Genomic DNA, 23,271 nt, shown 5'->3' on the forward strand with positions numbered 1-23,271 from the left:
TAATAATTTTCAGTTAAAAATAAGTAAAACATATAACCACAAAGCTCCTCCCCCTAGGAGACGTGGCAGCTGCCTCACGGGATGACCTCTGACCCGGAAGCACCTTTCACAATCGGCACCTAACAACACGGATGTGCCGTTAGCATCTCTGCTAGCTACTAACCAAGGTCCGGGGGAAGTTGCAATATTCCTCCTGAACTCTGAATCCTGACGAAGGATCCGAGGATCAACGTGTCCGGTGTCTGTTCGTCTGTGAAGTTTAAACTGCACCGGGTTATCACCGGAGCTAGGTTAGCTTAGCATCAGCTAACGCTAACCCGAGGCCAGCGGCTGCAGCGTCCTGTGTGAGAGCCACCGTGGATGTTTTGGTGTATAACTGTGGTTTAACCAGCATGTTAACGTCACCACAGCAGCAGGTGTTCACTGTGTAGCTGCAGGTTTCATGGTGTAGCTCGACACAGGAGATTAGCCCAAGAGAACCAGGAGCTAGCAGTCATGGACGATTTCAGCTCGATCAGCCTGTTGTCTCTGGCCATGTTGGTGGGATGCTACGTGGCCGGGACGATTCCTCTGGCTGTCAACTTCTCAGAGGTGAGTTCCTCCAGACAGCTAGCATCTGTACCACTGATTCCTCCAGGTGTTAGCATCTGTACCACTGCTTCCTCCAGGTGTTAGCATCTGGAAGCTAACTCTATCAACAGCTGCCTTCCCCCAGTAAGCTAGGATCTGTACCACTGCTTCCTTCAGGTGTTAGCATCTGTACCACTGCTTCCTCCAGGTGTTAGCATCTGGAAGCTAACCCTATCAACAGCTGCCTTCCCCTAGTAGGCTAGGTTCTGTACCACTGCTTCCTCCAGGTTTTAGCATCTGTATCACTGCTTCCTCCAGGTGTTAGCATCTGGAAGCTAACCCTATCAACAGCTGCCTTCCCCCAGTAAGCTAGGATCTGTACCACTGCTTCCTCCAGGGGTTAGCACCTGTACCACTGCTTCCTCCAGGTGTTAGCATCTGGAAGCTAACTCTATCAACAGCTGCCTTCCCTCAGTAAGCTAGGACCTGTACCACTGCTTCCTCCAGGTGTTAGCCTCTGTCTGTACCACTGCTTCCTCCAGGTGTTAGCATCTGGAAGCTAACTCTATCAACAGCTGCCCCCCTAACCAGTTAGCATCTGTACCACTGCTTCCTCCAGTTATTAGCATATGGAAGCTAACTCTATCAACAGCTGTCTTCCCCCAGTAAGCTAGGATCTGTACCACTGATTCCTCCAGGTGTTAGCATCTGGAAGCAACCCTTTCAACAGCTGTGTGCCTGCTTGTGAAGAAGTTGACCTCCTGCACCATGCACTCTGTTGTCATTCAGTGTGAATCGATGTGAGTCCTCACCACTGGTTTGTTGTGTGTGTTCCTGCAGGACAAGCTGAAGCTGATCACGGTGCTGGGAGCCGGGCTCCTCTGTGGCACTGCCCTGGCTGTGATCATCCCCGAGGGGGTCCACGCACTTTATGAAGAGATCCTTGAAAGTACGGTTCACCAACACAGTGGTTATATAGTGTGTTCTTATCAAAGTGTCTCTCTTCTGCAGCTTAAATGTTTAGAACTTCTCAAGATCTGTTTTTGGATTACATGTTAAAGGTTCAGTGTGTAGGATGTGGTGAAATCTAGTGGTGAAGTGTCACGTTGCAGCTGAATACCTCTCACCTCACCCTCCCCTTCCAGACATGAAGGAGAACCTGTTGTAACTCAAAAGGTTTTTAGTTTGTCCAGTCTGGACTACTGTAAAAAAAACATGGTGGCCTCCATAGAGAGGAGCCGCTTCTGATTTAAATATAAAGTTTTTAAATATAAAGGGTTCATTCTAGGGTAAAGAAAACAACAATTCGTAAAATGTTTAGGTGAAACCCGCAAATGAGAACATCACTAGGATAATTATATATTTAGTTTCTGCCAATTAATCCATTTCACCTTAATCTTTCACACTTTATACCAGTGCAACTTTCCAGGCATTCGTGGGAACATTTACTAAAAACAGACTATACTGTATGCATATTATTCTAGTTTAAGTTGAACTGATAGTTTCTGTTGCTCAAGATTTCCGTGTTCTCTTTTCCCTTTACAATCTTGTACATGTTTGTACTCTGCTTGTGTCAGCGCCTGTTTGAGGTTCCTGACCTGCAGAGTCCAAAGTTTCAAAGGATTTGAGGTTTAACGTCCTGTTGGTCGAACGGTTAAAGACATCGAACATGTGGTTGAACATTTCTAATAAAAGCAAAAAAGTCTCTGTCAGACTAAGGAGTGCCTCGGAAAAACACACGGGTACAACCAAGTCACGTGGTTACTTTATTAGGAACCCCTTTGTTTCAGTGTATTAATGCAATAACCCAATCACATGGCAGGAGTACAAAGCTTAAAATACTGTAAATACAAGTCGGGACGTGAATTTTCAGCTTAAGAATCTGCAGCAATTATAAGAAACGAGTCACATCAACATCTTAAGAAATTCACATCAAGAAGAATTGAGCCATTGGAGTCTTTACCCAGTGTTAGTATGGGGATGTCAAATACTCAGAGCGTAGACATATAAAACACATGTAAACAGATGAAATATTAAATTCAACCAGTCGACCTTCTCAACCACAAATGTTTGTTTTGTGATCATTTGCATTTTAACTGAGTCAAGGAGAAGCCACACGTGTAAATGTTCTCTGTGCCGCTCTGTCATCAACTTGAAGTTTACGTGATTTAACCGTGAATCCGCCTCTTTCTGTTCTCTCCTCACTCGTGTGTCTGCAGGTGGGCATAACCACGGCAAGGTCGGGGGGGCAGAGGTGTCCGAGTCGAAGGTGAACGCAGACGCCGCCCTCGGCGCTGGTGAGAAACACGAGCACAGTCACGAGCAGCTCCACGCCTGCATCGGCGTGTCTCTGGTTCTGGGCTTCGTCTTCATGCTGCTGGTGGATCAGATCGGAAGCGCTCACGTGCACAGCACCGCTGAAGGTGAGAACAAATGCAAAGGTCAAAGCAGCTTAAGGATTTGATTGTTAGAAATGAACAGATCCAGGATGTCTTTGTGGAGACTGTGGTTGGGAGGTGGAGGTTAGTGACTCACACCCAGACGCCTCCACACAGCTCAACGGCAAATCCTGTTTCCCTGGATTCTCCGACCCTCGGAGTCAAATCTCCTCTTTGCTTTTATTTGAGCTGCAAATGCTCTGCAAACAGTTTTTAAAAGGCAAAACACATGAAACCACACTGTTCTGTGAGGAGATACTAATGTGTAACTCTATGAGTTTGATGTATTTCTGACCGGGTGTTTTTTTTTGTCTGGTTCAGATCCCGAGTCAGCGAGAGCCGCCTCCTCAAAGATCACCACCACCCTGGGTCTGGTGGTCCACGCTGCAGGTGAGTCCGGCTTCATTCACCTGTCAGATGAGTTTGACTATTTAGATCCAGTTCAACAAATACACTGAAGGTGTGATCAGACAAATCCGGTTTGACTTAATTCACTCAGACTTTTTATATCAATCTAAAACCTGTTCTTTGCTATTTCTAAGTTCACTGAACTAATCTTTTATTTTAATATGTCCTGTGTGACCAGTTTATAATTGACTGTTAAAGTGACTCTCACATGGAACTGAGCTTCAGAGTTAATCCAATCCCCAATCTGATTATTTCGTGTTTTTAACTGGGCTCAGTTATTTCCTTAAACTACATCCTCACCAGGACTTGATGTGTAATCTGTGCTTGCAGCTGACGGCGTGGCGCTCGGAGCTGCAGCCTCGACCTCTCAGACCAGCGTGCAGCTCATCGTCTTCGTGGCCATCATGCTGCACAAGGTAATAATGGTTCAGATCCTTATTTAGCATTTTTTTTACTTTCAAAAATATCAAACATGCATCAGATCTGTGTGCATTAGCTTCTGTTCTTTATCCTGCCGGCTACATATCCTGTAGCCGGCGCTGTTTTCAGATGTTTTAATGAGTAATCTGTGTATTAGTTAATAATAATAAACTGGCAGAGGTTTAAATTCTCTGTTACAATGACCAGTCAGGTTTCAGAGAGGCTGTTTATGAGATCATCGTTGATCTGAAGGGAAACAGTGAGGGGAGGGGAGGGGTTGAGACTGACATGTAAACTGTGAACAGTGTCACAGTAAAACAGTTAATGACCCAAATACTGATCCAACAGCATATTCCCGAGTTTTCATCCTCAGCAACCTCCATCTTTTTAAATGTATATTAAAAAGCTGTAGCTCACTATAAACATGAAACGATCTGAACCGTGCTGCTCTGTCGTCTTCAGGCCCCGGCGGCGTTCGGTCTGGTGTCTTTCCTGATGCATGCTGGTCTCGAGAGGAACCGCATCCGCAGACATCTCCTGGTCTTCGCCCTGGCGGCGCCTGTCCTCGCCATGCTCACGTTTTTAGGCCTCAGTCAGGTAAATATTAAAGTAAAAAGAAATAAATCTATGTTTTTATATTATAATTGTCATTTCTCATGAAATTTTAGTTGTGATTTCATAGATCTTTGTGCTTATGTTCAACGTTTCCTCAGAGCAACAAAATGCAGCTAAACCAGTTATTCCTTTTTGTTGGTGTAATAATAGTTTTCACAGTAATAAACAGATTTTGAAAGTCTCTCAGCCTGGAGCAAAGCAGCTGTCATCTGAGACTTTGTCACACAATACAGGAATCTCAAATATGAGTCAGGGCCCAAGACCATTACAAGAGATTGAATTCAATTTCAAATGCTTTTCATCAACATTTGATCTGAAAGTTTCTCGCTGGAACATTTTGTCTCACGTTGTATCTGTCCTTCCCCCCCCTCCACAGAGCAGCAAAGAGGCGCTGTCAGACATCAACGCCACCGGTGTGGCCATGCTCTTCTCCGCCGGCACCTTCCTGTACGTAGCCACCGTGCACGTCCTCCCGGAGGTGGGAGGGGGCGGCGGCCACAGCCACGCTGGCGCCGGAGGGAACGGAGGGAAAGGGTTGAGCAAGGTGGAGGTGGGAGCTCTGGTGCTGGGCTGCCTCATTCCCCTGGTGCTGTCTGTGGGACACCACCACTAGAACCCGGCTCAGGACGGGTCACAGACGGGTGAACAAGGGAGCGAAGCTGAAACAGAGACTTCAAACTTGGTGGATATAAATGTCTTATTGCTTGTCGGCTGATGGACCGCGGGGACCAGGCTCGTTTCGGGCTCATCTCATGACTCAGAACCGGAGTTGACTGGGGCGGGGGGGGGAATGAAGAAAGCGCTGAATGAATTCAACACGCTGGTTTTCTCCTGACACCCCCGACAGATCCTGGTACAGCTGCTGTATGTGTTGATCCTTTCCTGACGGACGGAGGCCACCGGACTGCTCAGTTCATTCACATCACTGTGGAGTTTTCAGTGTTGCTTTATCGTTGCTTGTCCAAAGTCAAAGAATCAACCCTGATTTGGATTCCCGTGATGTTCTGCTCGACGGCCGCTGCACAGTGAGATTAAGATCAAGCTGGTGATGCTGAGAACGTTTTTTTAAATTGTGTGTAATTGTACAGCTCTCTTTAAAGTACAGAATAATTTGAACTGATTTTCCAAGTGCCATAATTGCAAGTTTGAAACCGACCCCCGATGAAACAGCGCTGTACAGACTTTACAGTTTGTAAATGGATATTGTTTTCATGGACACTTGTGTGTTTTCTACAAATGAACACGTTCAGATTCATGTTCCAACCCGTCTCTCTTTATTTGACCTGATAACTTTCTGGATGTGTTCATTTCTGCTCTGTTTAACTTGGAGGTGAATCATAAATGGTTGTTAGGAAAACTCTGTATTGAAAAGTGACTGCGTTGTTTATTTGGAGGGGGGGGAGGGATTCCAGCAGGTGAAGGTTCCTCAAGGTCATTAACTCTCTGAACTCGTCTCGGGACCATCGGCTCTGGAGGACACACATTTACAGATTTCTTGGGGAAATTTTATTTAGTTTGCTCCTCGAGGATTTATGAATTATACCTGAGCAATCATTGTAAAAACTAAAAGTCACCTTTTCCTCCGGAGTGCAGCAGAGTCTGAAAGTTGCACAGAGGGGTTTGTTGTGTGATTCAAATACAAAGACCCAGCGGCTCCAGTAAAACGTTTAACAGTTGATGCATTAAAGCGTCAGCAGGATTCTCCCTCTGGTGTCAGGACTCATGGATGTTGTGAGTCTGAATCACTGGTTAAAGCAGCGCTCGTGTGTTTGTGTATGTACGTTATTCACGGCAACTTCTTCCTTCTACAACTATCATCGTCTCCTGTGTGAGATGGAACTGCTTTTAGTTTTATTTTTTATTTTATGTGGACAGGGATGAACTTTGCAGTACAGACACAGAAGGTGACAGATGCTCTCTGTTAAATGTAAATATTTAAAGATCTCACACTCGACTTGTCCCTTAATTCTGACGAGAGGAAAGTCACCGCGGCGGTTTAGCTTCCCTGGCGTGATAGAGAGAGAGAGAGAGAGAAGGGGGCGAGTCGCGTGCCGACCAGCAGCTGCATGACTGTTTTATTTTTTATGAAATACAAAAGGGAAAGAAAAAAAATTGTTGGCCGACATCATGAGTGTGCAACTTCCTCTGAAACCCTGCTGAGATTTCATGGTTTTCAATTCCTTATGTTCATTCAGGATTCACTGGTGTGTTGTGAGTCAGAGAAACCAAAATATAATCATGTGACATTCAGTTGTTGTGGTGGAGACGTGACAAAACCAGAAAATCCTCACATTTCACAAAGTGGAGCCCCTGAAATTCTTTTTACAAGGAACTAACGATTATATTCTCTGCTTGTGTGTGTGTCTGTGTGTGTGTGATGCCTCATTAATCAAACGTCTGAAAACAACTACGAAAGTATTTCACTAAATATTCAGACTTAATCAACAGCGACTAAAGTTCAAGCTTATTTATTGAGAGTTAAACATTAATAAAGCTCATCATCAGGACTGCGGCTGCAGGATGATCACGTTTAACAGATCCAGTTAAAATAAGCATCGCATCAAACCACAGTTTAAAGGTCGGGTCACATTTCAGGAAGAAGCTGAAGGAACGATGGATAAACTAAAATGTAAAATGAAAATGTAGTTTGTGAAGTTATCAGAGTGGAAACACAGTGAGGTGGGAATATTTAAATACTGCTCCGGTGTCTCTGGCAAAAAGAAGGATTCATATCACTTATGACACGAAATACATAAAAACCTGTTTGATTATCTGTATCACCGAGCTAGAGGAAAGTGGATGTTTAGGACGAACAAGGTTTCAGGACGGTGACGGTTTGTTTAATTGTGATTTTGAACATGTTTAATTTGGGGTTTTTGTTGAGTGAATTTAAAGATATGAAATACCGGGATTTGATTTGGCTGTCAGCACCTGCCCTTTCAAAGTAAAATAATGTAAACATGAAAAATCTAATCAAAATAATCGAGACAATGTTTAATCAGGTCAAATATTTTATTTATTAGATGTTCTGCTCATGATCAAAATATGTTGAAATGTTTAAAATTCACTTTGTTCATGTTTACATGTCTCATCACACATCTTGATAAACAACTGTAAAATATCTGCAGGTGAAGTTTTCACACGTTACAAACAGGAAGTGATGACGTCACATGTTGAATCCAGAGAGTTTGAGGATCAGGTTAATATTTGGAATTGTTTCTGTTGGTGTTTCTTTATGTTATTTTTCTTTCACTTTCTGCCATTCCAGAATGAGTCTGCCTTATTTCCATATTTCTGAATGTGAAAATCAGTTGTAAAGCAAAGTGTTTTATGACAATAAAATTCAAGGTTTTTTAACTGGTGATGCTGGTTTTGTTTTTAATGATTCACACGTGTTTGCTTTATGTTGCTTTATTAAAATCACTTCTCTATATGAAGCACTGAATTCACCAAAATAAGAAAACTCAATGTTAACTCACAAATAATGAGACTTTTCTCTTAAACCAAAAGTGTAAACATAATATTCCAGAGACCGTATTTATAAATAGTCTTTAAATTCCTGCAAACTGAATAAAGCGAGTCTGTCTCCTCCCGTGTTCCTGTGAAGCGGCTGAGCTGTTAATATCTTTATAATCTGGTGTCCATCCAGTCTGACACATGCTCTGTGAATTAATCTGATACTCACGACTCTAAAGCTGCATGTTAACGCTCGGCTTCTCCATCCTCTTTGCTCGAGAGCCGAGCGGCAGCGGCTCCACCACAGATGTTCCTCTGACTCCCGGCTGATGCTCGGAGGGAAGAAGAGACCAGAGAGCTGCCAGGAGCTGGAGACCTTTCCTGTGACGACAGTATGTTAATAACAGCTTTTACCGGCCTGGACGTATCGACTGGGTTCAGATTTCCCTCACCCATCACCTCCCTGTACCCCCCCTCCTCCTCTCCTCTCCTCTCCTCTCCCTCTCTCCATCCATCCCTGCTTTCCTCTGGTCTCTGCCGTCAGTCTGCCTCCAGCCGATCAGCTTATTGGCAGCTGCATCTTTCCACCCAGCTGAGTTATTGGAATTTGTTTGCTACTTTTCCAGCTTTGTATTGAAGCTGCACATCCACTGTGTGTGTGTGTGTGTGTGTCTCTGTGTGTGTGTGTGCCATCGGGTGTTATTGGGCTAATTGTCATTGATTGACTATTCTGCTTTTATTTTTCTATTGATATTTCCCGTGTCGCTCCACCTCCCAGGGCGAGCTACTGTCAGAGAGCATGTTCTCGTCCTCGTCCAGAAGCTCTCTGCTCTCGCCCTGGACGTCCATGGAGCAGTCGGACAGCGAGCGGCTGGACATCAGCACCAAAGTGCAGCTGCATGGCGTCCTGTGGAAGAGGCCCTTCGGACGCCCGTCGGCAAAGTGGTCCCGCAGGTGAGGTTCCATTTCTGTCTGAGGTCATTTTTATATATATTTTATCTTCTAACTCCACAAAGAGCTTCATGTTGGTGCAGCTACTGCCCTGCTTCCATAGAAAGTTGATGGTCGGACTCTGGGGCAAGTTTAGAGGAAATCACATTTTTATTTAGTTTTAAAAACTTACTTTCCTCTGAACGGCAATAAAAACATTAATATTCACAGATCAACGCCTCAAGTTTGTAACATATTCAACAACAAATTGACCATTTATTGACACATTGTGAAGAATCTTTATTTCATTTTCATTTGCTTTTCCAGCCACAGTTTAAAATGCCTTTGCTCAATGTTTTCCTCTCGTTGAATTATGAACCTCTCTCCCTGCTGGGTTTTAAAGCCAGACTGTTGACGAGTGTATGAGCGGATTGTTTTATGTAACGAGAGGATCAACCAGTGCTCAGACGTTTCCCTGGCCTCACTGGATCCTGAGAGAATATATTTGGATGGTAAAGTGCCTGGATTGGTTCCTTATGTCACGATAATGCTCTTAGTTTACATAACAGTTCAAATAACAATACCGGGGGGTGGGGATCCAGAGAATCCATTTGCAGCACAGTCATGTGACCTTCGCTTCCGTCATAAAGGTCAAAAGAATTTGAATCTGCCAAAACAGAGACTCAGCGGGTTTGGGAATTTAGTTTTCGTCACCAGATTAAAATCGATCCAGTGTCATGATGGAGACAAACCTCAATAAATCAGCTTCTAGTTGAGTTTGATGGTTGAGTGAGTGAGAATGTTTCCTCTTTCATTCCCTGAACCTCTGTTCTCTGTAACTCTGGTGATTGGGTTCGATCTCCTGTGAGAATTCAACTGTCACAATCAGCTTCAGCAGGTTGAAGAGTGAAACCGAACTGTAGATCCGTTAAAAAGACTTAGTTTTTCTCCAATATTCAGTAGGAAACTTATAAAATATGAGGAATTTTAAGCAGAGTTTGGTGGAAGCTGAGGATCATGGGTAATATTCACTGTTCCGTGAGTGGGGCTCTTCTGTCAGAGCTCGACAGACACCAGGTGTGGCAGCAGGGGGCGCTGATCCTCAGTTAAAGTTACCTACAGTGTTGCTTTAAACAAATTTAAAGGTACAGTCCAACAGTTTCACACAGAAAATACGAAATCAGTCGAAATCAGTGAAAACGACAGAAACCATCTGAAGCTTCAACAGAAGTAGATACAGTTAATACATAAACAACTTATTCACAGGATCAACTGTGCAGGCGACTTTTTATTTGAACCAAACACAGACGAGATAACTCAAACTGTGACTTTTTTATCTTTTTTATTTAGAACCACTTAAAGACACTTAATGTTGAGAGTTTAGAATAAAGAGAAAACAGACTTTGTTGGAATATATAAATCAATTATATTTAATTAGAATATCTATATGGTATTATAGACATTTGTTCCTCTCGACTCCTCAGGTCTGACTCACTGCTGCTTCCTCCTCTTCCTCGGTTCACAGGTTCTTCATCATCAAGGACAGTTTCCTGCTCTACTACGCCGAGAGCGAGAAGAAAAGCTTCGACAGCAACAGATACTTCAACATCCACCCAAAGGTGAGCGGCTGCATCCTCCACCACACTGACACTGTTCGGTGAAGGAGAAGGAAAATTTGAATATTTACATTTAAAATATTTAGATATTAACATTACTGTTTTTTTTGCCCATTTTATTAATAAGACAAGTTTTCTTAAATGCACCTCAACAAGTGGGTTTGGTTATAATTTGAAAAGATGAAAAAGCTTTTTTCTTGCTGTTATAACTCAGATATTGTACCTGGTGTAATAATCCAGACTCATATTGAGATGATATATGATATGATATATTTTATTATGGTATGTGTGATGTGTTTGTGTCTCAGGGCGTGATCCCTCTGGGAGGATGTGTGGTGTCGGCTAATGAAAACATGGGGATGCCGTTTGCCATCGTCATCAACCTGGAGGATTTCACTGTAATAACCTCGTCTCCTCATTGTTCACAGGACAAGTTTAACACAGACGTGCAGCTGCAGACACACAACAGATACACACAAATAAACACAAAGAAGGCGACGTGTGATAAATACACAAAGTTACCTTCACCAAGGAGGTTCTGGAGTAAATATAAAAAAATACAGACCATATGTTTGTGTGACTGTCAGCAGGACTAGACAAAAACTAACAAAACGAGTTTCTCGAAATTCTGAGTAGTAGTAGTTAGTAGTTAGAGTAGTTAGAGAAGTAAGTAGTTAGAGTAGTTAGAGTAGTTAAAGTAGCTAGAATAGTAAGATTAGTTAGAGGTTAGTAGTTAGTAGTTAGTAGTTAGAGTTGTTAGAGTAGTTAGATAAGTTAGAGTAGTAAGAGTAGTTAAAGTAGTTAGAGTAGTAAGAGTAGTTAGAGTAGTTCATCTGTTGAGCTGAGCAAAACATATGTTTGTGTGGCTGTCAGCAGGACTACACACAAACTAACAACTAACTTCTTGAAATTCTGAGTAGTAGTAGTTAGTAGTTAGAGTAGTAAGTAGTTGGAGTAGTTAGAGTAGTTAGAGAAGTTAAAGTAGTTAGAGTAGTAAGAGTAGTTAGAGTAGTTCGAGTAGTTAGAGTAGTTAGTAGTTAGTAGTTAGTAGTAAGTAGTTAGTAGTTAGAGTGGTTAGAGTAGTTAGAGTAGTTAGACTAGTAAGAGTCGTTAGAGTAGTTAGAGTAGTTAGACTAGTAAGAGTAGTTAGAGTAGTTAGAGAAGTTCATCTGTTGAGCTGAGCAGAACTTTCTTAATTCTTCTTTCATAATAGTAACATTGGAAGAACCCGACTGATCCAGACACAAACAGAACAAACCGAGGTCACTGAGACACGAGCGAGTTGCATCATCTTTATTTCCTCGGCCCCGGCTCATTGTTGACGAGACGATTTGCTCCTCTGCTCCTCAGGGAACCATCGTCCTGGCTGCAGAGTCCGAGGAGGAGCAGCTCCAGTGGATGGAGATGCTCCAGGAGTCGGGCAAAGTGTGAGTGATGTGACAGAAAACTGTTAGTTATCCTGAACTTCTGAAGCAACAGTTTGTCACTAATCGGTTTCTGATCGGTTCCCCCCCCCAGCACGTGGAAGAACTCTCAGCTGGGCGAGGCCATGATCGAGAGTCTGGAGGCTCAGGGGCTGCAGCTGGCCAAGGAGAAGCAGGAGTATCTGGGTAAACATGGAGGATCTGAGCTCTTCAGAAAGATGAACCACCATGAAGCTGTTTGTGAGAAACTGTCTCTCACTGTTTCCTTTCTCCAGATAAACTGATGGAAGAAACTGAGGAGCTCAGTCAACAGAGGGCGCAGACAGAGGTGAGACATGTTTACTCACAACAACAACAACAGCAACATGGGTTTAATTTGTGCTCCATAGATGTTTTTGAAGGAGAACAATAAAAGGATTATAAATTGTATTTTTAAGTGAACTTTAGATTAGATTAATCGATTATATCAGTTTTATTAGAAACTGAATCGACTTTTCAAGATTCACTTATTAGAATAAAGGATTTTTTCACTTTTCTCCTGCAGAGACAGATCTAGTATTTGAGTTTATCGTTCAGTTTGTCTGTGATGACACTGAATGTGTTTCTTCATGTGCAGGAGCTGGAGCGTCTCAACCAGGTGCTGGAGGAGGAGAAGATGAAGTTTGAGGAGGTGGTTCTGGAGCTGAAGTCCGAACAGGAGCAAATCAAACAGTAAAGAACTCTCCTCTTGTCCCGTAACGTTCAGCAGCGTCAGTCCAACCTGTGAATTAACCGGTTGTGTTTACAGAGACCTGGACGGAACCACTCAGTCCCTGAAGGGAGTCGAGAGCGAGAAGGAGGAGCTGAGCAGCTTGACTGTGATGCTGCAGAAATCCATCGAGGTATGAAAACAAAAATCAAAGTTCCACAGATTCTCCTGCAGCTTCTGTGAAGGTTGATTTAGACCCAGATCCTGATTCATCTGTTTAATATCAGCTTATAAAGCCATCGGGCTCAAATCCTGTTTAACGACAGGTTTGTCAGTGAATGAATGTGAATCCCCCAAAAAATATTTCAATGCAAATAGCTTTTTTTTTTCTTGTGGCCTAATTCTCTGTAGTTTTATTGTTAAGTTTAAACTTTTGTTCTTGTGACATTTTCTTTGTACACATGAAATAAATTATTTATAATCTGTTTAAGAGTAAAACTAGTTTTAAATAAATATTTCACATGTTGACAAATGAGGGATTTTAGGAGTAGAGTCCATTTGTTTTATTTAAAACAAAACAATCAAAGAAATAAAAACAGAACAAACAAACAAAACAAAACAAAAAAACCAAAATAAAATAAACAAATAAATATAAACAAACAAACATAAACAAGAGAACAAATATTTTAAATTGAACTCCAGGTCCATTTACACTGAAGCGTTTCCCGGAGCATTTCCCAGCAGAGCCAGTAAGTGGACTTTGATTTATGACATCTAACATGTGCTATACTCAGCACTCTGCTCCTCTCGATCATCATGGACTGAGAGTCTGGTGTTTGTGTTTGGCAGGAGCTGTCTCAGGAGAAGCAGAGAACCCTGGAGCTCCTGGGGGTGAAGGAGCAGGAGCAGGCCGAGGAGGAGAAAGAGGAGGAGGAGGGGGAGAGCTCCTGCAGGAAGTCGTCTGAGGATGGAGACGAGCTCGGGGACGTGGATCTGCTGAAGGACCTGCGACACATCGAGGAGCAGATGAAGCTCCTGCTGAAGGAGAAGGAGCAGGCCGACGAGAAGTGAGCGGCTCTGAATGTTCTAACATCCACAGAGTGAAACTTGTCTCCAGCTGGAAACTCTGATCGATTCACTCGATGAATCTACGGCTGCGGAGAAACTCTGAGCTTCAGACTGTGTTTCATCGTGCGAAGGGTCAAACTCGGCTGTTTCCAGCTGCAGTGTTTGCTAATGGTTCAGAGGATGTGACTACTTGTGGAAATGTGTATTGATCCCTGGACCAGCAGCCGCTCACAGGCAGCAGGTATCGACTGTGCAGCTCTGTGTTTCCATCAGCTGCTGCAGTGTCTACACACAAATACAGAAACACTCACACAGCTAGAGTACAGTTTGTTTCCTTCTCATTTCTACAATGTTCAATTCAAGTTATTTAGAGGAAACACGTTTATTTTACAATACAAATTTATATTTATTTACAACAGAAACCTTATAAACATCTGTTAAATATATATATACATATTGAATATTTCATTGATCCACTTGGAGGAAATGTGGGTTTTACAGCAGAACATGAACAGAACAAATACAGTAAAAAAAAATATTAAATAAACAATAAAATAGGAAGAGTTATACGCAGAATATAGAAATTGAAGTAGTGGCAAAATTATGTTTGCTACAATTCTCTGTGTTTGCTGTTTTAACCTTGAATCTACATCACAGGTGAGTGTCTGTGTGTTTGTGTGTTAGTGTGTAACTCCACAATCACTTATTTCTGCAACAAATCAGCATAATTTTTAATCTAACCCTAACCCTAACCCTAAAAAAAATATTAAATAAACAATAAAATAGGAAGAGTTATACACAGAATGTAGAAATTGAAGTAGTGGCAAAATTACGTTTGCTACAATTCTCTGTGTTTGCTGTTTTAACCTTTGATCTACATCCCAGGTGTGTGTCTGTGTGTTTGTGTGTTAGTGTGTAACTCCACAATCACTTATTTCTGCAACAAATCAGCATAATTTTTAATCTGATGGAGTTTGTAGAAGGTTTTTAAATCCGGGCTTCATGCTTGTTCTTGTGCTTCAGGCTGAGGGAGAACGACCAGCGAGCTCAAGACCTGCAGCAGGAGAGAGAGTTCTACTCGTCTCAGGCCCGGACGCTGCAGCAGTCGCTCTGTCAGCTCACTGTGGACAAACAGCAGACTGAGGCCGAGCTCAAGGTAACGCAGCATGACTCAGCATGACTCAGCAGCTCAGCATGAGGTCAGAGTCAGCGTGAGGTCAGAGTCAGCATGAGGTCAGCACATGGAGCATCCTCCAGGCTTCTGATTGATGGTTTCACAGGATTGTTTTTCACTTTCTTTAATACTGCGACAATTTACAAATCTGTCACATGTGGAGAAGATGAAATGTGATATAGATCCATCAGATGAAAACAGAAATCAGGTCTGAGTTTCCTTCAGTGGTTTAACAGCAAATCCTCTAAAGTTTCCACAGAGATCCAGAAAAGTGACTCATCTTTAACTTCTATTTACAGTATATTATATGGATAACATGGACTGATTGCCGGTGTGTGTGTGTGTGTGTGTGTGTGTGTGTGTGTGTGTGTGTGTGTGTGTGTGTGTGTGTGTGTCTCAGGTGGAGATCGAGTCTCGGGTGGAGCTGGAGCAGAAGCTGCAGCAGGCGGAGGCGGCTCTGCAGGATCTGGAGAAAGGCCTGAACTCACTGGAACGAACCAAAGAGCGAGACGAGAAGATGATGGGGGACGTGACTCATCTGAGGAGTGAGTGCATCCGTCACTGGGACCCGTTGACTGTTGATTCAGATGGAGAGAAAACTCCAGTTGTTTCCAGTTGTTTCTTGTATTTGTCTGACAGAGTTTCACCTAGTGTTGGTTTGAATTTAGATTATTTTGAGTATATCTCAGTCAAATACATGAAATACACACCTGACCTGTACATCAGCACCATTACTCCAACAGATGAATAGTCAGACACACACACACACACACTCTGTCTTGTGACTGCCTCCATCTGGACAGAAAGTGTATTACATGTTAATGATATCAAGATAAAACAAGAAATTTGGTTTAATTCGATCGTCTGTGATTAAATTGAGCGAAAATAATCCCAATCTGTTCATCATATCCGTGTAATTAAATCATGATGAAAATTATAGTATTTAATTGTAGTGGTTCACTGTTATCAACAAGTTTAGATTTCAGAAAACAGTCAGCACCTTTAGTATATGATGTGTATCCGATGTGTAACTGCACTGTGTGTGTGTGTGTGTGTGTGTGTGCAGGGTTCTTTGAGGAGTGTATCTGTGCAGCAGAGATCGAGGCGAAGCTCCCAGCGATCATGAAGAACGCTGTGTATCTCCACAAAGCTGCTGCTCGCAGGATCAAGAGCTGCCGCATCCAGAGGAGAGCGTCCAGAAGCCACTGGTGTGAGTGGGACCACCACAGCAAACACAACCTGATCCCACTGAAACCATCTGAGTTCACATCTACAGCTCAAATACATATTTTATTATCTTTTACATGTTATTTTACATTCATACAAGTTAACTACTGAATCAGTGTCAGTATGAATCACGTTCGTTCTGCCCCTGAAGCTAAATATCAGACTGAAGCTTGTCTGGTTTAATCTGAACTTAATTTGTCAAACTGTATATTTGTTTTATTTTGAGAATCACAATAACACTAGTTATGTGTTAATGACACAATTTGTAATATATAGAGCTGAAACTCATGATATTCTTATTATTGATTCATTGTTAATGAATGAAACGTAAACCAATATCTTCAAGTTACGTATTTTATCCGACCAAGAGTTTAAAAACTAAAGATTTTCAATTTCCAGATAAAAACTGGAACCAGTTAAGGTTTGTTGTTAATGCTCAGTAAATAAAAAACAACTAATTGATTATAAGAATTTCTGTCTCTGCACTCATGTGATCTATGTGTTAAATCCAACAGCTTGGAGTTATTAGTGAGTTATTAGATGTTATTCAATGAGCTTCCTGTTCGAGTCCTAAATCCTCGGTGTCTCTCTGCAGTGAAACACTCGCAGTCGTTTGCCGTCACCAGCGCTGACGGCGGCAGCCTGGAGGATCTGAGGGAGACGGCCCGGCGCCTGACCACCGACAGCAGCTTCCGACAGAGCGTCTACAAGATCATCACTCGCAAGGACGCCTCAAACACCTGAGAGGAGAGAGAGGGAGGAACAGCAGGAGAGAAGGTCCCGAGCTTTACCACCTCACAGTCAGTGAAGTAGAGAACCTCATCCCCCACCCCCCCATCACACAGAGGAACACACAGAAATCAGTTTGATCCAAAGCTATAACAAATTCTACTGAGTGAATCAAAATAAACCTGATATTCAGTTTGTAAAAACACTTCATGGACAGAAGCACAGAATCTTTCAATCCAGAGTCATGTGGACGGAAGACGTTTCTGTAGCAGAGTCGATGAGTTTTCAAACAAAGACATGTGAGTGAAGCCTTAAGCTATTTAAAACCAAGGAGGCTGTGAAAAACTATTTAATAATAAAAAAACGTTTCATCTTTTACGTCATCAGGAGTCTGACTACAAATTCTAACTTTGTCTGTGACATAAATAAACATCAAATAATTTTTACCCATCAGTTCTTTCACTTTTTGAAAAACCAAAAGTCAAAGAACTGATTTTTAGTTCCTGTTGTTCTGTCGTCCATGAAACTGTTTTACTGAAAAATGTCATCAAACAAGTGAATAACACTTAACCGAGTATATTTACTCTGGTATTGTACTTGTATATATTTTTGAGGTACTTAAACATGAAGCCACGACTTATTTGAAGAACATGTAAAGAGATTTACCCTCTAAACTTCTCAGATGGTTTCATTTAGAGAATTTTAACAGCTAACGTGTTCAATATTTGAGTGAGAGAAAATGAAAATGTTTAGGTACAAACTGAAGTTTCACTGCAGTAAAACAAGATCAAATGACCTGATCTGGTGTAAAGAAGTTACCTGACGTGAAACACGTTGTAGCAGATGAAGAGATGATAGTGTAGAGACCTCACTGGTGTTTTAACAACAGTCGTCTGTGTGACTGTAGACTTGTACCTTCACTTTCTAGATTTTACATCACTTTCTAAAATGCAATTTCTGAGTTTTCAGGCGAATATAAAATCAGTTAAAGTATAAAATATTATAAAATATTTACAGGTTCATTAGCAGATAGAAAAGATGATGCACGTCCATCTCGAAAAATGTTTGTTTTTATTCTTCTCGTTTGTCCAGATGTGAGTTAACAGAGCGTTCATGACAACAATGATCTCAAACCGTTTCATTATTGCTACATATGAAAATCTGTTACTGTCGAAGCAACTCAATGTAATTTAACAGAAGCAAGCAGATGATGACAATGTACAGATGTGAAGCGACCTGACAGCAGAACGATGGAGGAGGAAAGTAAGAGGGTCACTGAAAGGACTGAGCAACATGCTTGATGCTAATAAAGCTTTGTTTGAACCTTGTGAAAAGTCTCTTAATTTCTGCAGGTAAAAGGCCGTCGGCTCATTCACGTCCCGTCGTTAGCAGCACGATAAATGGCACTGATACTGGTAGAGTAGAAAAAACTTGGATGTGGATCCGCCGGAGGAGGAGAGACGTTCAGCTGGGGGGAGGGAGGGAGGGAGGGAGGGAGGAGGAGGGGGTCCAAGGTCACATGACCAGGACCTGCAGCACAGAACAAGACAGAATTCTGTTTAGGTCACATTTAAATGGGAAACACTTTATCTTGACCTCCTGTTTGGTAGTTAACGGCTTCTAGAACAATACATTTAAAGAAATAAAAAAAAAATAAAGACATTTTAATTGCTCATGATGTCATTTCTTCACGATGTAAAATATAGTATCACACAAAATGCATCAGTATTGATTATGACACAAAATATGACATATTATCTCATATGATAGTGAGATTTCAAAAAGCTTTAAAACTTGAACCCACTGAGAATTTAGTGAAATGTCACAAGTCATGGTGACGTCATGTTTTAGTTTAGAATCGTACTTGTGTACAAGTTGTTTCCTGATCCTGTGTGTTCATGTGACCTGACATCACGAGCTGCCTCTCGCCCTCCACCCTTACGTCACCTCCTCTTGATTATCCTCCGGCAGCCGTGTGGCTCAGCCGGAGCCGTAAGCCGCTGCTCTGCTACGCTAATGCTACAAAATGTCAAATTCATTCTGGCTTTTCCTTCGGTGCTCAGCAGGAGTCCAGACACACTCGTTCTACTTCCTGGTCACATGTGGGTCAGGCGCTGTGGTCACTTCTCAGCCTTTCACTGACGTTAATCTAACAAACCTTCTCTCTATAACTCTAACGAAACAGAAGGAGCTGCCACACACATCCAGCTCCCCACAGGCAGTCGTCTAATATTCCCACGCAGTCTCATCCACCTCCTGCTGCTCTAGCCCATCTCTATCGCCATGGCAACAGCTCCATCACAGGGTGCATCGCCCTCTTTTTTTTTTTCAATCTGAGAGATTGTAGGATTAGTGCAGCCAGAGCTCTGTTAAACTCGGCTTGAGTGTTTGTTAGGGAGTGTTTTCTTCTGCCCCTGGGCCGGCGACACCCGGTGGTTCCAGGGGTTAGGTGTCTGGTTCATCCATGTGTCTGTCTCTCTGTCTGTCTGCCTGCCTGCCTGTCTCTCCATCTCTCTGTATTTCCACTTTGTGCACTGAAGGCCACGGCAGCGTAACAACACATCAGACATTACATAACCAGTAAAGGAAATAACCACTGGTACCTGTTGACCTTGGTACGGACGCCAGTCAGCTGCTGGTGTCTGATCCACTGGAGCAGAGTGAAGAGGAAGTCGTCTCTCGAAGCAATTCACTGTTTATTTTTAGCTCTTGACGAAGATGAGAGGGAGGAAGAGTGGCTCCACTGTCCTCTGATGCTCGTGCACACGGACTTCCTGTGCTGGATTGTCGAACATGGGGCTTTATTCATTTCTTATGTATAAAAAAAACGGATCCCTCATTGTTGCTTCAGGGCTCTGGAACCATCTTTCTTCTGCTTTTGATTTCTTCTTCGGCTTGATTCCCCCTCACAGGAGTGCTTCCTTAAAAGCCCCTGCAGTTGTCATGGACTTGTGCTTCCTGGTGAACAATGATTCTTTTCATCAGTCGGTCGCTGAGAGACAAAGTAGAGAGCGAAGAGAAACAGAGAGAGAGAGAGAGTCTGTGCACTCTCGTCTCACATGAAGTCTACTGGGTTCCCACACAGGCTCTAGAGTCGCTTCACTGTATAACAGCTGGAGATATGCTAGGTGTGCTAGGTCTCATTTCATCCATGATACAAAATGATTTGGTTTGCTTTGATGGGATAAAAATAATCAAAGCCGCTGATGGGTAAAGATATGTCAGGACAAAGTAACACTGTGGTGAGGAGGAGGAGGAGGAGGAGGGTAAAGCTGTTGGGTGATGAGGGTCATAACGAAGGCAAGAGACAAGCACAGGAGCAGAGAGTTCACGCCGCTGGGTTTTACTTCTCGCCCATGCAGGCTTTCAGCTGAGCTTCCAGGTTCATCTTATCAAACGTACGCATGTTGGTCTCCTCCCGCACTTTGTCCCTCACGTGGAAGGAGGCCCGGGCCACGGAGCGAGCGCTCTCCAGCACCGCCCTCTTCTCCCGGAAGATCTGCTCGCTCTTCTCCAGCTTCCTCTCGATGGACTGCAGCAGCTCCGTGCGCCTCTGCTTCTCCTCCTCCGCCACGCGCTGCCTGTTGAGCTTCTGGAGGCGCTCCTTCTCCTGGCGGCTCTGCGTGGCGCGCTGAGCCTTCTCCTTGGCCTTCTCCTCGGCCACGAGCGACGCCTGCTGCGCTCGCTTCTCCGCCTCCTTCGCCCGCGCCTCCAGCTGCTGCTGCTGCTGCAGCTCACGCTTCTCTGCAGCCTTGCGTGCTTTCTGGATCTGCTTCTCCTCACGCTTGGCCTTCTCCTTCAGCTCCTGCCCCCGACGCTCCACTATCTGTTCGTAATTCTCCAGGGAGCGGCTGAGCTTCTCGTCCGCCGCCCGCCTCGCCTCCTCCCTCTCCTCCTGTTCCCGCCGAGCGATTTCCTGTATCAGGGCGGCGTGACGTCTCTTCTCTGCCTTGTTCAGACCCAGTCTCTCCTCCTGGGCCTGGTGCTCCTTCTCTTGCCTCTTCAGCTCGGCCATGGTGAGCTTCTCCTTCAGCAGCAGCCTCTCCTGCTCCAGCATGGCCGCCCTCTCCTCCTCCAGCGCCTTCAGGTTCTGCTCCTGTAGAACTTTCTTATGCTTCCCCTCCCGAGACGCCTGCTGCAGCCTCAGCAGGCGGCTGCGCTCCTGCTGCTCCGCCAGCTCCCTCCAGCGCTCCTCGCTCTCCTCGGCCTGGCGCATCTTGGCGGCTGACGACTGGCGTTCCTGCTGGCTCAGTCTTCGCTGGCGGATGGACACCTGTGTCTGCCACACCCGCTGGCACTGGAGCACGGCACGCTGCTTCTCTCGGTCCTCCTGCTCCCGCCGCAGCTCGTCCATCCGGCGCTCGCTGTCCCACTGGAGATGAGCCACGTAGCGCGTCTGGCTCATGATGTCCTCCTCCTGATATCTGGCGAGCATCAAGGCGGCGATCTTGCGGTCGCGCTCGGACACGGCCTTCAGGCCTCGGCGCCCCACCTCCCTCACGATGCGCTCCACCTTCTGTGTGGTCTGCAGAGAGTGGCTCAGGTCGCCCAGGCTGAGGCTGCGACCCATCAGGGAGTTGAAGGTCGCCATGGTGCGAGCTCGGGGGCTGGAGAACTTCGCCCAGTGATCTCGTGCTCCATCCCAACTGTAAGAGGAGGAAGCCCCGGACTCTGAGGAGGTGCATGTGGTGGTGGTGGTGTTGGTGGTGGTGGTGGAGGTGGAGCAGCAGACAGGATCCATCTTTCGCTGTAAGGACTCCATCGAATGGCTTTTGACCTTCCCCTTGGCTGGAGATGCAAGATGTCCGTTGTGCTGAGAGAACGCTGCTCCTGTTACACCATTAGGGGGCGCCCCAGAGCTCTGACCTGCAGGCTTTGACACCGAGGATGATAGCGTGGAGTTGGCTCTGGGGAAAGAAGGCGGTTTCGGTGTTGATCTGGGGAAAGTGTTTGAGGATTTACCACCGGAGGACTTCCTGACTACAGGTGGAGGACCGGACGAGAGAGGCCGCGCGGTTTTCACTTGTCCGGCTGAGGAGGACGAAGGAAGTTTGGCAGATCCTTGGAAACTCTTGGATGATGGAGTAGAACCATTTTTTGACGTTTGAGGAGACTTTGCTTGGGCATGTTTAGGGGGGGTGCTATGACTGGAGGCTTTAGATAAAACATCTGGACCTGGTTTGGAGGTTGGACCTGATGCTCTGGAGGAGGCGCCAGCATCCAGGGCTGAGCCGGAGGTCACGGCAGACCCAGATTTAGGAGGCTGACCGGAGCCAGAGGAGGATTTATCCAGAGAGGAGGAGGACACGCTGCTGCTGCCGTTGACGGTCGCCTGGTGAATCCGTCTCTTCTCCTCCCGGACGATCCTCTCCCTCTCCTCCCGGCACTGCCTCAGTTTGGCGTGCCGGTCCCTCTCGTAGACCTCAAACATCCCTGCCGCGACGCGCATGGAGCGTCCGGGCGCCTCTCGGGCGAAGTCGCCGAGCGGGCGGGCCAGCATCTCCACAGGTTTGACCCCACAGCGAGCACACGCCTCCAGGGAGCGGGGGCTGGTCAGCACGTAGCGGCTGCCCTCTGCCGCCGGCGAGTCGAAGTTGTACAGGTCCAGGTGCAGCTTGGGCGCCGGGTCGGTCTGAGTCTGTGGCGGCTGAGGCGACGCCCCCTGAGAGGCAGCGTCCGGCGCCGGCGGGCACGCAGCGTGGCAGGGGCTCGGCTCAGAGCTGCCGGTGGGCGGAGTCTCGAAACCAGCATCTCCATCCTCTTCTGTCGTTGTGCCGTCGGCTTCTTCCGGCAGTCGGGGGGGCTCAGGGGCCACAGCCGGCGTCTGGAGCTGTGGACCTTTACACTTGTTCGGCTCCTCAGCCTCCGAGGGGTCGACCATGGTTGGGTGATACTGTGGGAAGAGAGAGGGAGAGGTGGTGAGGGGGTGAGAGTGGACACTGTGGGGGGGGGGGGACATGTGGATCAAACAGTGGGACGAGGTTTCAATTAGAGGATTATAACATTCAGTCCAAGGCTTACGAGAGATGCAGCGTGTGGGGGAGGGGTCAGAACTCAGTCTGCTCGCATGCATGAGCACATATTCATATTCATGCACTCAGTGATTTTACACCAGATGAGACATTTCCCCTTCGGGGGAAGTGACATAAAAAAACACAAACACCACCGTCCTTTAATAGAGGAGCTATTTTTGGCAGAGTTACTGGGCTGAGAGGAATGTGATTACTCATATCTTTCACTCTACATCACACAATCAACCTAGAAATCAAACCAGGGCCCGGAACACATCCATAAATCATGAGCACGTAGTAAAAACTGGGAGTTGAAATAAAGAGATAGAGAAGAAGAGAAGTGGAGAAGATGGAAATCAGATCCCAGGTTGGATCTATAGGAGGCGCAGGGAGGCCTGGACCTTTCTCCTGTGCATCAGAAGCCTCCTCTGCAGACTCATGTGAATAATAGATTCATTTACATTAAATTGAAAATGAAAATGACTCTTGATCCAACA

General features: G+C 44.9%; 3 protein-coding genes across 3 annotated transcripts; 2 read left to right on the forward strand and 1 right to left on the reverse strand.

Moving 5' to 3' along the window:
- Window positions 1-84: 84 nt before the first annotated feature.
- slc39a9 (solute carrier family 39 member 9) lies at window positions 85-7,813 on the forward strand. The gene is made up of 7 exons (XM_061082447.1): window positions 85-591; window positions 1,411-1,519; window positions 2,790-2,993; window positions 3,330-3,398; window positions 3,747-3,832; window positions 4,299-4,433; window positions 4,828-7,813. Exons 1-7 carry the CDS (start codon window positions 496-498, stop codon window positions 5,062-5,064), a joined length of 936 nt encoding a protein of 311 aa, XP_060938430.1. The 5' UTR covers window positions 85-495; the 3' UTR covers window positions 5,065-7,813.
- Window positions 7,814-8,706: 893 nt separating this feature from the next.
- plekhd1 (pleckstrin homology domain containing, family D (with coiled-coil domains) member 1) lies at window positions 8,707-16,778 on the forward strand. Its single transcript, XM_061083303.1, has 13 exons — window positions 8,707-8,861; window positions 10,363-10,456; window positions 10,762-10,851; window positions 11,804-11,880; window positions 11,972-12,063; window positions 12,153-12,205; window positions 12,494-12,588; window positions 12,665-12,758; window positions 13,415-13,632; window positions 14,657-14,789; window positions 15,208-15,352; window positions 15,874-16,017; window positions 16,630-16,778. The coding sequence occupies exons 1-13, from the start codon at window positions 8,707-8,709 to the stop codon at window positions 16,776-16,778; spliced, it is 1,539 nt and encodes a 512-aa protein (XP_060939286.1).
- Window positions 16,779-20,106: 3,328 nt separating this feature from the next.
- On the reverse strand, window positions 20,107-22,644 carry ccdc177 (coiled-coil domain containing 177). Its single transcript, XM_061082088.1, has 2 exons — window positions 22,032-22,644; window positions 20,107-21,989 (listed from the first exon to the last, which is right to left on the reverse strand). The coding sequence occupies exons 1-2, from the start codon at window positions 22,642-22,644 to the stop codon at window positions 20,107-20,109; spliced, it is 2,496 nt and encodes an 831-aa protein (XP_060938071.1).
- Between the last annotated feature and the right edge of the window lie 627 nt (window positions 22,645-23,271).

The sequence above is a fragment of the Limanda limanda genome, chromosome 12 (genome assembly GCF_963576545.1).
Source record: "Limanda limanda chromosome 12, fLimLim1.1, whole genome shotgun sequence".
NCBI lineage: Eukaryota > Metazoa > Chordata > Actinopteri > Pleuronectiformes > Pleuronectidae > Limanda > Limanda limanda.

Excerpts from the sequence above, each read along its gene's own strand:
- slc39a9 (XM_061082447.1), top strand. The coding sequence starts at position 496 with ATGGACGATTTCAGCTCGATCAGCCTGTTGTCTCTGGCCATGTTGGTG. Across the intron at positions 3,833-4,298 it reads TGGCCATCATGCTGCACAAG|GCCCCGGCGGCGTTCGGTCT; the intron begins GTAATAATGGTT and ends TGTCGTCTTCAG. Across the intron at positions 4,434-4,827 it reads CGTTTTTAGGCCTCAGTCAG|AGCAGCAAAGAGGCGCTGTC; the intron begins GTAAATATTAAA and ends CCCCCTCCACAG.
- plekhd1 (XM_061083303.1), top strand. The coding sequence starts at position 8,707 with ATGTTCTCGTCCTCGTCCAGAAGCTCTCTGCTCTCGCCCTGGACGTCC. Across the intron at positions 10,457-10,761 it reads ACTTCAACATCCACCCAAAG|GGCGTGATCCCTCTGGGAGG; the intron begins GTGAGCGGCTGC and ends TTTGTGTCTCAG. Across the intron at positions 14,790-15,207 it reads AGACTGAGGCCGAGCTCAAG|GTGGAGATCGAGTCTCGGGT; the intron begins GTAACGCAGCAT and ends TGTGTGTCTCAG.
- ccdc177 (XM_061082088.1), bottom strand. The coding sequence starts at position 22,644 with ATGGTCGACCCCTCGGAGGCTGAGGAGCCGAACAAGTGTAAAGGTCCA. Across the intron at positions 21,990-22,031 it reads TAAATCCTCCTCTGGCTCCG|CCCTGGATGCTGGCGCCTCC; the intron begins GTCAGCCTCCTA and ends CCTCCGGCTCAG.